Source organism: Peromyscus eremicus, chromosome 2 (genome assembly GCF_949786415.1).
Source record: "Peromyscus eremicus chromosome 2, PerEre_H2_v1, whole genome shotgun sequence".
Taxonomy (NCBI): Eukaryota; Metazoa; Chordata; class Mammalia; order Rodentia; family Cricetidae; genus Peromyscus; species Peromyscus eremicus.
The window spans coordinates 65,090,383-65,106,096 of NC_081417.1; the positions used below are offsets into that span (position 1 = coordinate 65,090,383).

General features: G+C 49.8%; 1 protein-coding gene across 1 annotated transcript; it reads left to right on the forward strand.

Annotated features, from left to right (window-relative positions):
* Positions 1 to 278: 278 nt before the first annotated feature.
* Polr1e (RNA polymerase I subunit E) lies at positions 279 to 14,501 on the forward strand. The gene is made up of 12 exons (XM_059255748.1): positions 279 to 431; positions 905 to 1,008; positions 4,519 to 4,595; positions 5,581 to 5,666; positions 8,258 to 8,316; positions 9,039 to 9,183; positions 9,676 to 9,783; positions 10,347 to 10,443; positions 11,471 to 11,604; positions 12,739 to 12,820; positions 13,458 to 13,589; positions 14,117 to 14,501. Exons 1-12 carry the CDS (start codon positions 308 to 310, stop codon positions 14,271 to 14,273), a joined length of 1,305 nt encoding a protein of 434 aa, XP_059111731.1. The 5' UTR covers positions 279 to 307; the 3' UTR covers positions 14,274 to 14,501.
* The last annotated feature ends 1,213 nt before the right edge of the window (positions 14,502 to 15,714 follow it).

Consider the following 15,714-nt stretch of genomic DNA (forward strand, 5'->3'; position numbering starts at 1 on the left):
CCTAGATGATGCTAAGTTGGAGGTAGCTCCATGCAAAACCTAGGCTGGAGATGCTGTGTTTCTGCGTTTGGCCAGCGGGGATGCTGGCGGTGATAAAACTTAGGGCGCAGCCGGGAGCACTGTCCCAATCAGGTACTGCATCTCGCAGAGGCCCTCCTACCAGGGGGCGTGGCCATCGCGAGAGGAGCCAAGAGTGGTCCGCGACGAAGTCCACCATGCGAGGGGGCGTGGTCTCGCGGCTGCGTGCTCTGGGCGGTGCCAGAGAGTCACTTCCGGTGTATGCGTCCGCGTGCGAGCCGGCGAGTTCATGGCTACCCCGGCGGCGTCTGCCATGCTGGACGGACAGACTGAAGACATGGAGACCGAGGTGCAACAGAGTGCAAGGTGGCTGTACTGTGGGGAGCCTGACGACAGGCAGAAAGCTGTGCTGGGTAAAGACTGCGGGACCGGAGCGGAGTTCCGCCTAGCCCTATCCCCTTCCGTCTGGGCACCGCGTAGCCCTCTTGCCCACTGCCTGGAGCTGGGACAGAGCCCCAACCATCCTCCCATTCCTCTGTCATGACTTCACAGCTACGCAGGGACACTTCTCAGGGCAATGCCCAGGACCTGGCCGTCTCACCAGGTCTCTCGTTCGCCCCTTTCCCCCTCCACGGAGCAGAGTTCCCGCTCTCTTCTGCCAGTTAATGACATTCCCGCAGTCATTTTCTCTTGTCATAACCTCTGCCCAGAGGCCACCCCCCCCCCCCCGCCCATCTCCCTCTTTAGTACTGGACCAGGACTTTCTTCAGTCCCCCTAAAAGTCGGACATGAGCTCCCATCGCCACGGGTTCCCAACCACAATGCAGTTCTTTCCCCCTACACCCTGCTGGTCCTGCTCATCTTATTCTTGGGTTACACTTAACAGTCCAGTTCTCCAATGGGAAGCTGCAGAACCCAGGCAACATGCGCTTCACCTTGTACAACAGCACCGACTTGGTAAACCCCAGGCTGAAGAATCAGCGGATCCTGGTAAGTGCTGCAGGTACAGCTTGTCTGGGCTCTCCGGGGCTCTGCAGCCCTTCATGTGGGCAGATCTGAGAGGTCCTGAGGGGAGAAAAGGAGGAGTAGCAAATGGAACTGTGGCTGCACTGATGTGCAAGACTTTGGGTGAGACGATGACTTTTTACATATTTGGGTTTTATTTGTCTTTCGACCAGGCTGGCCTCGTCTCAGAGATCCGCCTGTCTCTGCCTCCCAAGTGCTGGGACTAAAGGTGTGCACCACCACTCCTGGCTTCATGTATTTCTCTTTCCGACATGAACTTACTGAATATTCACTGTGTCCAGATGTAGCAGGCTCAGGAAGCGCCTAAGTCAGCTTGGCAGCATGTTATGTGTATGGGTGTTTCTCATTGTTGTCTATGCACTGTGTGTGTGTGTGTGTGTGTGTGTGTGTGTAGCTGGTGGAGGCCAGAAGGCGGCATTGTATTGTGAGGCACTTTGTGGGTGCTGGGAGTCAAATGCAGTCCTCTCGGAGGACTCCAGAGCCTTTTCTCCAGCTCCCAGCTTCAGCACCATTGATGTTTTTGAGCCAGCTAATACTTTGTTAGGGTGAGTGGGTGCATTACAGGATGCTTTCTTCTTTTGTCTTCTTTTCTTTTTTTCATGGTTTTTCAGGGTTTCTCTGTGTAACCTTGGCTGCCCTGGAACTCACTCTGAAGACCAGGTTGGTCTTGAACTCAAGAGATCTGCCTGCCTCTGCCTCCCTTATGCTGGGATTAAAGGCGTGTGCTGCCACCACCTGGCTCCACTGCTTAATACCTTTTCTGGTCTCTCCCCAGTAGGTGCGAGGGTTGAGATGTCTGCTTTCCAGAGATGTAATCTGTCTAGGTCGTACAGGTGTACAGCAGAAAAAGGTCAGGGTTTAGGGCCTGGGGAGCTCAGGAGGAAAAGGAGTCTCCCCATGTCTGAATGCCTTCCTGGGAAGGGTGCATCAGAGTTGAGCTCTGCAAGAGTCGGGGACAGTTGGACAGCTGGGGTTTGGTGGCCAGAGTGAAAAGAAGGAAAGCTTGTCTGATTGGGAGTCAGCCAGCCCTTCCCAGCGTCTGGGGTAGAGGAAGAACTGATGTCGGAAAGGTTGGCAAAGCTCTAGGGCTTGGGCCAAGGCAATTACTCACAGAACCATTGTACCCATAAGTGCTGAAGACCAAGACCTCACTGTCCGGTTCTGTGGTGCTTTATTTTTCTCTCTCATTTTAAAATTTTTTATCTGGGGGTTGGAGAGATGGCTCAGCAGTTAGGAGCACTGACTGCTCTTCCAGAGGACCCAGGTTCAATTCCCATCACCCACATGGCAGCTCACAACTGTCTGTAATTCCAGGTCCAGGGAACCCGACACCCTCACACAGGCACACATGCAGGCAAAACATTAATGCTCATAAAATAAAAATAAATTAAAATAAAATTGCATCTGTATTATCACTGCCTTCTGCCCACTGCCTTCCGCCATATCCCGTTTCCCTCCTGCTGGTCCCCTGCCTTTCTCCCAAGTAATTCTCCCTTTCGTGACATACGTACTGGGCTGGAGAGGTGGCCCAATGGCTAAGAGCACTTCCTGCTTTCCTGGAAGACCTGGGTTCAATTTCCTGCACCCCCATCGGGGCAACATCTGTCTGTAACTCCGGTTCCACAGGATCCAACACCCTCTCCTGGCTTCCAGCAGCACTGTGTAACTAAGGCATGCACATCAAGCACATGAATATCTCATTACATACATGTTATATTACCCTCTTGTTCCCCCTTCTTTTGCTGCTCTTTCTCATGGTTCTACTCTCATGTCCTGAACGTGTACATGTATACACACAGACACACACACACACACACACACACACACACACACACACTTAAATCTAGATTCTGCATATGAGAGAAAACCGTATTTGTTTTTCTAATTCTGATTTATTTAACTTCATTTAATTACTCATTTTCCCACCAATATTGTGGTTTTATTTTTCTTTATGATTGAAAAAAATTCCATTGCGTACATGTACCACATTTTCTCTATCTGTTTTTCTATTGATGGGCATCTGGCCTGGTTTCATTTCCTGGCTGTTGTTAATAGTGCAGCAATAAACATGATCGTAGACATGTCTGTATGTGTGCGAGTGCAGAAGAGTCCCTTGGGTGGATGCCTGAGAGCGATGCAGCCGCCTCCTGGGGTCGCTCCTTTTTCAGTTTCTGAGGACCCTCCACATTGACTTTTATTGTGGCGGCAACAGTGTACACTTCCGGCAGCAGTGAATAAGGGTTCCTTTCCCCACATCCTCGCCAGCGTCTGTTGCTGTTTGTTTTCTTTGGATAGCCATTCTGATTGGGGTGTGATGGAATCGCTAAGCAATTTTTTTGGGAGGGGTGTTCAAGACAGGTTTCTCTATGTAGCCCTAGCTGTTCTGGGACTCACTCTGTAGACCAGGCTGGCCTCGAACTCACAGAGATCCACCTGCTTCTGCCTCCCAAGTATTGGGATTAAAGGTGTGTGCCACCACTGTCCGGCTCTCTAAGCAATTTTTAAAAACATTTCTTATTTGTGTGAGTTTGGGGAGAGAGGAAGGAGTGCGCATATGCTGTGATGCACATTTGGAGGTCAGAGGACAACTTGGGGGAGTCCTTTGTAACACGCGGGCCCTGGGGATTGAACTCAGGTCATCAGACTTAGTAGCAACCGGTTTTACTCCCTGAGCCATCTTGCCAGCCCTCAAGGCAGGTCTTTTGTTTCTGTATTTTTAAAGTTTATTTTGTGTGAGAAAGTGTGTGTGTGTGTGTGTGTGTGTGTGTGTGTGTGTGTGTGTGTGAACATGTATGCATGTGGAAGTCAGAGGACAACTTAGGGCACTGGATCTGCTCTTTAACCCTGTGGGGTCTGGGGCTCTAACTCAGGCCATCCATCTAAAACACAAAAGCTTTCTCCACGGAGAGCTCAGCAGGCCTCCCCGCAGTTTTCATCTGCATCTCTCCGATGGTTAAGGGTCTCGAGCACGTCTCAAATATTTTGGGCGGTTTTCGTCACTTCCTTTGAGAACTGTCTGCCTGGCTCATCAGCCCACTTATTGACTAGATTATTTGAGGGTTGTTTTTATATTTAATTTTTACAGTTCTTTGTATATTCTAAATAGTAATCCCTTGTTGGATGAATATTATTATCCTTGGCGGGGATTTAACCCCATCTCTATTCTCTGTACTTTGGGTAATACTTGCTTTGCTGAGAAGAAGCTTTTCAGTTTCATGCAATCCAGGGTGTCACTTCCCCCAAGAACTTCACCTGTCACGTCGAAGCTTCCTTATGGTATTTGGAGTCCCCTCTGTAAAGTTTTCTTGCCTTTCCCCCAGAGACACCCTAGATTCCTGTAGATGTGGTGGGGCTAGATCACCTCCTGGAGGCTATCTTGGGCTGGTACATTCTGGTCTTGGATTCTAAGGTTTCTGCACATGTGCTCAGTACCCTTCAACGCTGATTGTAAATGGAACACTCCCTGTTTTTCAGGCAGCTGAAACAGACAGGCTCTCCTATGTTGGGAACAATTTTGGGACTGGCGCCCTCAAATGCAACACTCTTTGCAGGTAATGGACAGCTGGGCAGTGACAGAGGTGCTAAGAGGGTTTCAGCGGTGACAGTGACACCACATCTTCAGTCTTTATCTTGGGGGGACTGGGGGGACCTGCAGGTTTACTAAGACCTTGTGTTTCTAGACTCACAAGTCCCTTATACTTGGTGTAGACGCCCCTGGAAAGGAAAAGATGGCTTGCGTTTGGCAAGTTCCTAAAGACCTCATTTGTTATGACGTTATTTGTGACTGGCTATCCCAAAAGACAGCTGTGTTTGCTGATTTAGAATGTGTGATCAGTAGGTCAAAGCTTGCCTCAGGCTTGCCTTGGCACAAGAGGATTTGGTATCTTCAAGGCCTCTGGGTTGGAAGAAAGGAACCCAGCGATGTCACTGGTGAAGTGAAGGACTTCGGCAACTTTGCCCTTTGCACACCTCTGGTGTCCTCTGTGTAACAGCATCATCCAGCTTGAAGAGTCTTTAATTCACAGGCTGACACAGTGCAGATGGGATCTCATGATGGCCAACAGTGAAGGCCTTTCAGAGTCCCTGCTGGGCTCCAGCCTGAAGGCAGAGTAACATAGTGTGCTAAATCTTAACATTGCATCTGCCTCACAAAGATGCCCTGCTTCAGCTAGATCTTCTCCCCAGGAGGAACAAGGTTTTACCGGTATTTGTCTCCATAAAATTCATGTGTGCCGAAATTCCATTTAATTCTAGATTCTTATGACCTCAGAAGTGTTTCCATTAACAGCAGTGGCTCTGAATGTGACCGGTTATCAGAAGTCTGGTGGCTTTTTCAATCCACAACCATTTGATGTCCCTCCCCTTTCATCACCTCCTGTTCCCTCTCCATGCAGGGATTGTTGTTACATGTGAACAAGTAGATGCCTTTCTCTGGCTAAAAGAAGCTAGGAATTTGTAAATAGGAAAAAAGAGGATTGTGTAAATAATAACCTTTTGAATAACCTACTATCGTATTATTCTTTTTTTTTTACTCAGACACTTTGTGGGAATTCTTAATAAGACCTCTGGCCAGATGGAAGTATATGATGCTGAGTTGTTCAACATGCAGCCACTCTTTGCTGGTAGGTTCCAGAAATGAAGACTCACTGAAAAGCTGCATACTTTGGGTTTGTTGAATTAGTTCGTTTTTGTTTTCTAAAAGGCATTTGTAATTTTTTTCTAAACGGCTTCCCCCACATACACCCTTTTGAGACAAGGTCTCATGTAGTCCAGGCTAGCCTTGAATTTGCTGGGTAGCTGAGGATGACATTGAACTTCTGGTCCTCCTGCTGTCAGTTCCTGAGTGCCGGCCTTACAGGTGTGTGTCACCACGCAGGCTTATCTGATGAAGGGGTATGAACTCAAAACTTGGTGTCTACCCGGCAAACACAGCTTATCCTCAGCCATAATAGGGTGCCTTCTTGCCAAGTGGGTTTTTTGTTTTTGTTTTTTAATTTGAAAAGTTATATATATATTTTAAAAATATTTATTTACTTATTTATCTAACGTCCATTGATGTCTTGCCTGCATGTATGTCTGTGTGAGGGTGTTGGATCCCTTGGAACTGGAGTTACAGACAGTTGTGAACTGCCATGTGGGTGCTGGGAATTGAACTCAGGTCCTCTGGAAGAGCAGCCAGTGCTCTTAACCATTGAGCCATCTCTCTAGCCCCCTAGATATATATATATTTTTAAGTGTATCATTTATTGATTCCATACTATACTTCAAGTACTAAGCTAAGGACCGTGTATGACAAGTGAGACCCCGTCTCTTCAGCATTTATAGATGTTGTCTCAGAAACCAGCCTTTAAGGCAAGATGAGTAGTCGTCAGTACAGCCTGTCAAGGGAGGTGTCTCGTAGTTACATTCTTTTTCATTACAGACTTTCCTTAATTCTTCATGTGAGTGAGTACAGGTGTTCACATGCCACAGCCTGTATGGAGGTCAAAGCAGACTTTGACCTGCTGTCCTGACCTACCTGTTTTAGACCTTGTGTCTGTTGGCTCTGAGTAGGCCGGCAGGCTACCCCTTGAGCATCTGGGGTTCTCTTGTCTCTGCTTCTCATCTTACCGTGGGAGCACTTGGATCCCGGATGTGTGCTACCATGCCCAGCTTGCCATGGGTTCTGGAGATTCATACCTGGGTCATCACGTTTGGATAGCAAGCTCTCTACACACTGAACCATCCCTAAGACTTTCTTAGTTCCAGTGGAAATTTTAAAAACTTATTACATTAATTTATTTTTAGTGTGTGTGTATATACACCACAGTGCATGTGTGGAGGTCACAGGCCAATTCAGGCAAGTGGATTTTCTCCTTCCAACATGTGGATCCAGGAATGGGAACTCAGGTCACCAGGCTTGGTGACAAAAACCTTTATCTGCTGGCCCTCTACCAGCCCACCAAGGTGAAATTGTTTAATTTCTTTTTTTTTTTTTTTTTCCTTTTTTTTTCCGAGACAGGGTTTCTTTGTGTAGCTTTTGGAGCCTGTCCTGGAACTCACTTTATAGACCAGGCTGGCCTCGAACTCACAGAGACTCACCTGCCTCTGCCTCCCGAGTGCTGGGATTAAAGGTGTGCGCCACCACCGCCCGGCTCTTTTTCTTTTTTAAGATTTATTTATTTTCTGTGTATGGTTCTATTGTCTACATGTGTGTCTGTGCACCACATGCATACCTTGCTCATGGAAGCCAGAAGAGGGAGTTGGATCCCTTGGAACTGGAGTTACACATGGTTGGTAGCCATCATATGGGTGCTGGGAACTGAACTCGGGTCCTCTTGCAAGAGCAGCAAGTGCTCTTAACTGCTGAGTCATCTCTTCAGACTCCGAGGTTGTTTAAGTCTTGACGGGGTACATTTGTGTTTTGTGTAAGTAGTTTGTAAGTACTGGCTTGTTCTGGCCAGCACACGCACAGCTTCAGCTGTGGGTCCTTGCTGTGTGCCCGTCCCTGTTGTGCATACCTTTCATAAGCACCACAGAGTTCCTCCCTACGCGCTGTTATTCCTTTGTTACCAGCCTTGGAACCTGGCTGAGTCAGGTGACCTGCTGCTGAGCTAACTCAGGCAGGGCCATTGCAGAGCTTATGTTCTTGCCCACCGGCTTATACGGCTCACTACATGAGTACTTTGTGGGAAGCTGGAGAGTGTCGTGTGAAAATCCGCACTCTATTTACAGCAGCCTTTAAGTCTTTGACCAGAAAAGCAAATCTTCTTATGGGAAGAGCCAAGGACTTGGTTTCTGTTCCCTCTGGCCTGGCAAAATGCCTGGGCGGGTGACTGTGTCTGCAGGGCTCTTTTGTCCTTGTTTCTGACTAAGAGGTTGAAGCAGGGGACGCCCATTCTCCGGTTCTCCTACTTGTGTACTGAGGTGTGCAGTCAGTAGTCACAGCGTACATTCATGTTAGGGAAATCTCGGAATAAGGAAGTCTGGTTTTCTTAGATTAATGCCAAATAAATGCTAAGCACTATTAATATTTTGAAGGCCTTGCAGAGCTGAGCACAGTGACTGATGGCCTGCACCTTCCCCTGCTTGTGGGGTTGAGACCAGGGTAGCATTTGAACTCACAAGTTTAAGACCATCTTGGGCAGCATAGTGAGAGCCCATTAAAAAAATAGTCAAATACTCACATTGTGAGCCTCACAGTGTGCTTTCTTCCCGTTCTGTGTTTCTATAGAAGATGCTATTGAGTGTGAGCCTCCTCAGGAGAATCAGACCAAGACTTTCAGGGAAAAGGTGAGTGACGCTTACGGAAGCTCTCCCGGGGCCTGGTGTCCCCTTCGGTACAACAGCCGCCTTGAACATGGGCCTCACTGGCTGCTCCAGCTCAGTCAGTCTGTGGTTCTCGGCCTGGTTGCTACCCACAGAGACCTTCCGGTCTCGCAGGGAGCAGGCCTGCTGCTGCCTTGGCCAGGTGAACACGCTAATGTCGGCATTTGCACCCTGTCCTCTGGGATGCTGGAGCTGTAGCAGAAAGCTTTTGAGGTTTTGGTCCACACTGTAGAAAATGGTTGTACTGGAGACTCACATAAACAAAGGAAGTTCTTAGTGAGGTCATGTTGCCCGGGGTGGCGGCCTGAGCTTTCGGTGTTGCCTGGACCACTGCAGAGAGAAGAGACCCTGTGGTTCGGGGGGAGAGTGGTTTATTCGCTGTGTCTGTTACTGGGGCAGATGGCAGATTGGTAGGCTCTGTGCCACCGACTTACCCACCCCGAGTGCAGTCAAGTCGTCTTTTTGTACTGATGGAAAGCTAACTATAGATTTGGGAGTCAGTTCAGCAAACCTCAGTCCTGATGTGAACAGTCTTGCGAGGTGGACAGGTATGAGAAAGGACTCGGCCTGATGGACAGGTGAGGTAATCCTGACTCAGGGAGCCCGGAGCTTGCTCGTGCTTACATACCTGGGAACAACCATGCTGCCCAGCCTGTTCTTAGGAATTGAGTTTGTTTCTTACACAGTTGGATTCTTGCATTGAAGCCTTTGGAAGCACCAAGCAGAAGCGGTCCCTGAACTCCAGGAGAATGAACAAAGTTGGCAGCGAATCTTTGAATCTCACAGTAACTAAAGCCGCAGAGAACATCATTGATACAAAGGGTGTGAATGGTAAGCAGCTGGAGCTTGGGGTAAAGAGTGTGCCTGAAAAGACTTGACATCTGTCACTCACCTCACAGATGCAGGTGGTGACACTGTCCTGTCCGCAGGCAAGGGGAGGAGACAGGCATGGGAAGGAACATGTGCAAGCCCCGCCCTTGGTGCACGGCGGTAGCTTCTCTGATGTTGTGTAGTGATTGTTTATTAGCACGAGTCTCTTTAACTCCATTCTGAGTTACTTGAGGGCAAACGCACTGTATCCACCTTCTGCGTGGCTGGGACTCCTGGAGCGTCAGCCTGACGGGCAGTTCAGATCTTGGCAGGTGTCAGATTTGAGTTTTGGACCATGTGGTCTCCACTGCATGGGGTTTGTGGAGTGTGGCAGAGCCTGCAGCCAGGCAGAGCCTGCAGCCAGGCAGGGCCTGCAGCCAGGCAGAGCCTGCAGCCAGACAGGGCCTGCAGCCAGACAGGGTGCCACTCACATGACTGTTCCTCCACTGAAAGCTCTGGTCAGCGATGCCATGCAGGATGACTTGCAGGATGACTCCCTCTACCTCCCTCCCTGCTATGCTGATGCAGCCAAGCCTGAAGATGTGTACAGGTTCGAAGACAGTATCCTTGCAGCTGCAAAGGTGCCGAATTTGCAGGCTATGATGTTTGTACACGTTGGCAGAGCCAGGCTGTGTAAGGGTGGTCATGGTCCCGTGACATTAATAAATCCAGACCTTTTCCCACGTCCCAGTGCTGTTAGTGAGAGATTGGTCAGTTCAGCTTCCTCAGCAGAGGGACCCACTTCTGGGAATCAAACCCCACCATTCAGTAACAGGACAGAGGGGCAACAGCTTAGCCCTGTGGGAGTCGCTCTCCACAGATCATCAGAACATAACCTTGGAGTTGGCTGGTATCAAAGACTAGAGCGGACACACTGAAAGAAGGGTTGGAACATAGAACTCCTGGCTAATTGGAGAATGCTGACAGAGGCTCTGGTAATGAAGAGAAGGGAGGAAGTGACCCCTGGACTGGGGTCTAAGATTCGGGTCTGCGCTCCACCTTACGTCCTCTGTGAGTCCCTTCTCTGTGGCCTTAGCTTTCCTGCCTGGGAAATGAGGCCCCATGAGATGACTTAGCTCAGTGGTTTTCCATTGTGGTCAGTCATGTTCTTGACCTGCAACCAGTTCTGTCCCCGGCTGAGTATGATGCTCTTGAGAGCCCATCCGAAGCGTTCAGAAAGGTCACATCAGAAGACATCCTGAAGATGGCTGAGGAGAACAGGTATTCGTGGGCAGACGGGCAGCTGTGAGTCACGATGGGAAACAGGACCTGACAGAGAACACTGAGTGCTGAGACCACTCCGAAAGGGGAGAGTCAGTGGGGAGGGGTCTGCTCAGCCGGGGAATGAAGGAGCAAGCTTTGACGCTAGGCTTCCAGGAGCTGTGGGTGGATTCAGGGGGAGGACTGGCTTATGTGTGTAGAGCCTACAGCTGGAGAGATGGTGGCGGGGTCCTGTAATGGAGCCTGGGACCAAAGCCAGCTCCAGACCCCACCGTTGTGTTGACGCTGATTGTCACTGGCAATGCCCAGAGGCTGGCATTGGTGTGGGTGCTAGCCACAGTGATAGGTTCTCTGTGACAGTGTGCTTGCCAACCTTTCTAAAATTAAATATGCATGTTTTAAATATTGTGTATTTAGTTGAAATAATAGAGATTAACCCTCTTAAAACAACTTTTTGATTGTGGTTAGATTATTTCTTAGTTCTGAGTTTTCTAATTATTCCTTTCTTCTTTTTTTATAAGATTATGTGTGTGTGTATATGGCATGGGTGTGGGTGCCGGTGGAAGATGTCACTGGATCCCCTAGATCTGTAGTTAGAGGCAGTTGTGAGTGGCCCAGTGGGGGTGCTGGGAACAAACCAGGTCCTCTGCAAGAGCAGCAAGTGCTCCGAACTGCCGAGCCCTCTCTCCAGCCCTACTCTTTTCTGTTTTGTTTTTTTAGATTTTGTGTGTGTCTGAGTGTGTGTGAGTGTGTGTGAGTGTGTGTCTGAGTGTGTGCAATGGTGTTTGTGTGGAGTGCATGTACACGTGAGGTCTGGGGCTGATCTTGGGAATTATTCCCTATTGTTGTTCGGCCTTGTGCAGTGAAGCGGAGTCTGTCACTCAGACCCTGCGCACCCTGCTAGGCCTAGTCTTCCTAGTCCCCTTGCTCAGTGTATGGAGGGTGTGGGGACAGTGTGCGGGTGGGCTCCTGACAGCCTGTCTGTCTGTCTGTCCCTCACGTGCTGCTCTTCCCCTCCTTGTTTTAGCCACTGTTCCTTCGTCATAGAAATGCTGAAGTCGCTGCCATCGGATGAGGGGCGTCGAGACCGGCAGGCCCGGAGCATCTGGTTTCTAGATGCTCTCGTCAGATTTCGAGCTCAGAAAGTGATAAAGGGGAAAAGTAAGCCCCCCAGACATTTCATCCTCGTTCTGTCCACGGGTTACTTGTCCGTAGTTCTCTCATCACCCCAGGGATGTCTGTCCGGCCCTCCGAGCAGCCTGCCCTTCCTCCTGAGTCTCGCGGGCCTCTCCTCTTTGTATTTCCTTCTTCTGTTCTGGAAATGGGGACAGGGTGATGGGGCTTCCAGAGAGCACATTCCCTGCTTGTCTTTTGTTAGGTAAAACACAGTATCCAGGTCAGATGAGATGAATAATTTAAGGGAGGCTGTTAGCACACACACCACTTAGAGAAGGAGGAGAAATCAGGGCTTTGCTGGGAAGAAGCTTGAGGCAGGTGCTGTTTTAGGACAGTCTCACTACATAGCCCTGGTTGGCTGAAACTCACTGTACAGTTCACACTGGCCTGGAACTCAGAGATCCACCTGCCTCTGCCTCTCCAGTGCTGGAATTAAAGGTGTGCCCCACTGTGCTTGGCATTTTCTTTCTTTTTTTGGAGGGGGGTGTTGTGGCAGTTTATTTCACACTGAGAGAGTTAGTTTGAATGGTTAAAATTCAGTTCCACCTGTTTTCTAGGACCATATGTGGTGGTCCTCTCTCCTACCCACCCCAAATTGGAAAGCCAGCAGGAGCCACCTGGGGTTTTCGGCATAAGGTGTGTCTGTTCACTGTTATTGTGAAAGGCACCGAGGATGGAGGTGTGCCCATCTGCTTGATGCTCATGTTTCGAATTCCAGTCTCTCCAGTGGGAGGTTGTGTGGGGTACGTGCCTAGTGTATCTATGGTCAGAGGACGACTTTAGAATCAGTTGTCCCTATAGCCACGTGAATCCTGAGGATGGAACCCGGTGGCACGTCTTTACCCACTGAACCTTCTCACTGGCTCCATCTGCAATCTACTTTATTTTCCAACATCTTAGTGTGTGTTCTTAGTCCTCCTCAGCCTGTTTGTTCTGCCTTTTCACACACCCTTCACAAACACGTCTTGTGTGCGTCTGATCTTAAAGTGGCTGCTTTGGATCTTAGGCCCCTGTTCCTCTTATCATGGGGTTCTGGCCATTACAGTCCTCCACGCCCCCTTATGGATGTGTGGCCTGTGGACTTTCCAGGAAAATGATCCATGCAACTTTTTGTTCTAGGTGCCCTGGGGCCTGGAATCCCCCACATCATCAACGCCAAGCTGCTGAAGCACTTCACCTGCCTGACCTACAACAACGGCAGGTCAGGGACCTCTTACCAGGAAGGAGAAGTGGATGGGGGTGGCAGGGAAGGGGGGCTCAGGTGCAGCTCCGTCCAGACATCCAGTGCCAAAGAGCTCACTGCCATTTGGCAGGCTCCTGGGGACACATCTCCATCCTCCACTGTCCCCCTCGGAAGTGTTCATTGGTCTTTGGCTGTGGGGCACCCTGCAGGGGAGTGCTCACTGATGACCACAGCAGAGGGTATGGTGACTTAGAAGACAACTTCCAGCAGTCTCCTGGCCCTGCTTGAAGCTGTTTGATGGCACTGTGCTTCCTGCTCCTGATTGTCCTGGGCGTCCCTGAGTTTGGGGTGGGTCCTTCCTGTAGGCCTGCTGAGCAGACAGTAACAGACTCATACAGAGGGCTTTCATGAGTGCAGTGCTACCACACCACCTGGGGGAAATGTGGGCAGGGCTTTGTCTGTCTGTCAGGAGAAACACGGGCTGACTTACTGTCCACTGGGAGACTTGGGCATCTTGGAAGACAGGTTGTGTGGCTTGAACCCCCCGCCCCCCAAACTGGGAACATTGACTACAGAGTTAGGATAAGGCTCTGGTGTTCTTACATAGCACTTGGAATTTAACTTCATTTCTCCTCCGTTGCCTCTGACTCTGCAGTTTACGGAACTTAATTTCAAGTTCTATGAAGGCCAAGATCACTGCGTATGCAATCGTACTTGCCTTGCACATAAATAACTTCCAGATAGACCTGACAGTGTTGCAGGGGGACCTGAAACTCAGTGAGAAAAGGTGAGCAAAGTAGAGCAATGCTGGGCCCTGCAGCCGCCTGCTGGTTTCCACTCCTGTCCAGAGCACGAGGCTCTGCTGAAGGGTGGTTAAGGGACCGGAGTCTCATGGAAATATCTTGGGACTAGAAGACAATTTTCAATGAAGGAATGATTGATTGGTGAGAAACTTTGAGTGCCTTCTCTTTGCAAGGCACGGTACTGAATTCATTCACAGTCCCTCGTTGATTTCCCAAAATCTAACAAGAATCTAAGGTCTGGAGAAGTAAAGACTTTCTCAAGATCTCACTCCCAAAAAGTGTGCCTGGGCATTAGCCTGAGCCTCCCACAGCTTTCTGTTCTGAGTAGCCCTGTGTGCTCTGAATTGCTGTGACTAGGGAGGGCTCCTCCGTGGAGCCAGGGGTGAAGAAGCGAGGGTGGAGGCAGAGAGCAACCCAGCCTCAGGGTCCAGAGCACAGTGTGCTCTTGGCCCCTGTCAGACCTGAACGGCACACACAGGGCCCCTCTCCATGTGTTCTGTTTCTTCCCTAGGATGATTGAGATAGCAAAAGCCATGAGGCTGAAGATCTCCAAAAGAAAGGTGACCCTGGCAGATGGCAGGGAAGAGGATCACAGACTGGGCACTCTGTCTGTCCCCCTGCCTCCGGTCCAGACCTCAGACCGCTCAAAGCGGAAGAAGATGAGCTAGATGTTTCCAGATGGGCTGTTCTGGCCACTCCCATTTTTATTTTCTGAAAGGAAGCTGACTGGATGTTGTGGGACTTATCTATAACCCAAGTACCCAGGAGACTGAGGCAGGAGAATTGCAGAGCCTGGGCCTGTCTGGGACTCTGCTGTGCTCCACGACCCCTGAGGCCTTACATGGTTATCATGCCTGAAGCCAGCATCCCAGTTATACCTCATGCAGAAATTAAAGCAATGGTCCAGGTTTGACTCCATCCTACTCCTTTGGTGTTGCTGTGGTTACAAATGGCAGATGTCTCTCCTGCTGGGTCATGTGCAGGGTTTGGGGGACTCTGGGGACGTTTGGGTCAAAGGATCACATCAGGCTCAACTTAGAGCCTAAAGAAAGGATGAAAATGGGGCTGGAGGGATGGCTCAGAGGTTAAGAACACTGGTTGGTCTTCCAGAGGTCCTGAGTTCAATTCCCAGCAACCACATGGTGGCTCACAGCCAACTGTAATGAGATCTGGCGCCCTCTTCTGACCTGTAGGCAGAACACTGTATACATAATAAAATAAATCTTAAAAAAAAAAAAGAAAAGAAAAAAGAAAACAAACCTTAAAAAAGGAAAGAAAGTAAGTTCGAGGCCAGCCTGGGCTACAGAGTGAGTTCCAGGACAGGCTCCAAAAGCTACACAGAGAAACCTTGTCTCGAAAAAACAAAACAAAAAAGGATGAAGATTTATAAAGAGGACTCAGAAGGACCCCGCAGTAGGTGGAGGAGGACCGAGCAGAGCAGGGATCAGAGGAGGCTCCCAGCTCTGCTGGGGTGGGCGTGGATCTAAAATGACAGCTACTACAATACAGCAGAGCCAGATCAGGAAGTGACAAGCACAGCTTTTCTTCCTCGTGGAGACCACACAGAGGGGTCTGGTTGGCCAAGTGAATGGGGACTTGGAGATGAATGCAAATGGAAAGCGTGATCACCATGGGGTCTCACTTAGTTTTGGGTTCAGGCCGTGGCAAACCCACTGGTTCCTGGGGTCTGGAGAGGAGCTGCACTAGAGGCTTGAGTCTTTTCACAGCACCAGGTAATCCTGTGGCCATGACTCGGCAATGAGTTTAAGACAGGCTGACTGGAAGCCTGTCATGGGTCCACACGGTGAGAGGGGAACCAACACATGCAGGTTGTCCTGCCTCCACTCATGAGCTGTGGTGCGTACACATCCGCACCAACAGGACTTCAAAAGAACAACAGTTCTTTGGGGGCTGGAGAGCTCAGTAGTTAAAGGTCCCACAAACACCTAAGTTCCAGCCCAACACCCACATGCCCAACACCGGGAAGCAGACCTAGCTGCCAGCCTCACTGAAAAGCATGCACACTGGATTCCAGGAGAGACCTTGCCTCAGAGGAAGAGGGCAGAGTCACAGGACACCAGATACTCCGGCCTTTCCGCGCACAGGCCA

Bases quoted from the DNA above. Each gene is read 5' to 3' on its own strand.
- Polr1e (XM_059255748.1), top strand. From the start codon at position 308: ATGGCTACCCCGGCGGCGTCTGCCATGCTGGACGGACAGACTGAAGAC. The intron at 9,184-9,675 runs GTAAGCAGCTGG...CTCCACTGAAAG, and splicing joins TGATACAAAGGGTGTGAATG to CTCTGGTCAGCGATGCCATG. The intron at 13,590-14,116 runs GTGAGCAAAGTA...TTTCTTCCCTAG, and splicing joins CTGAAACTCAGTGAGAAAAG to GATGATTGAGATAGCAAAAG.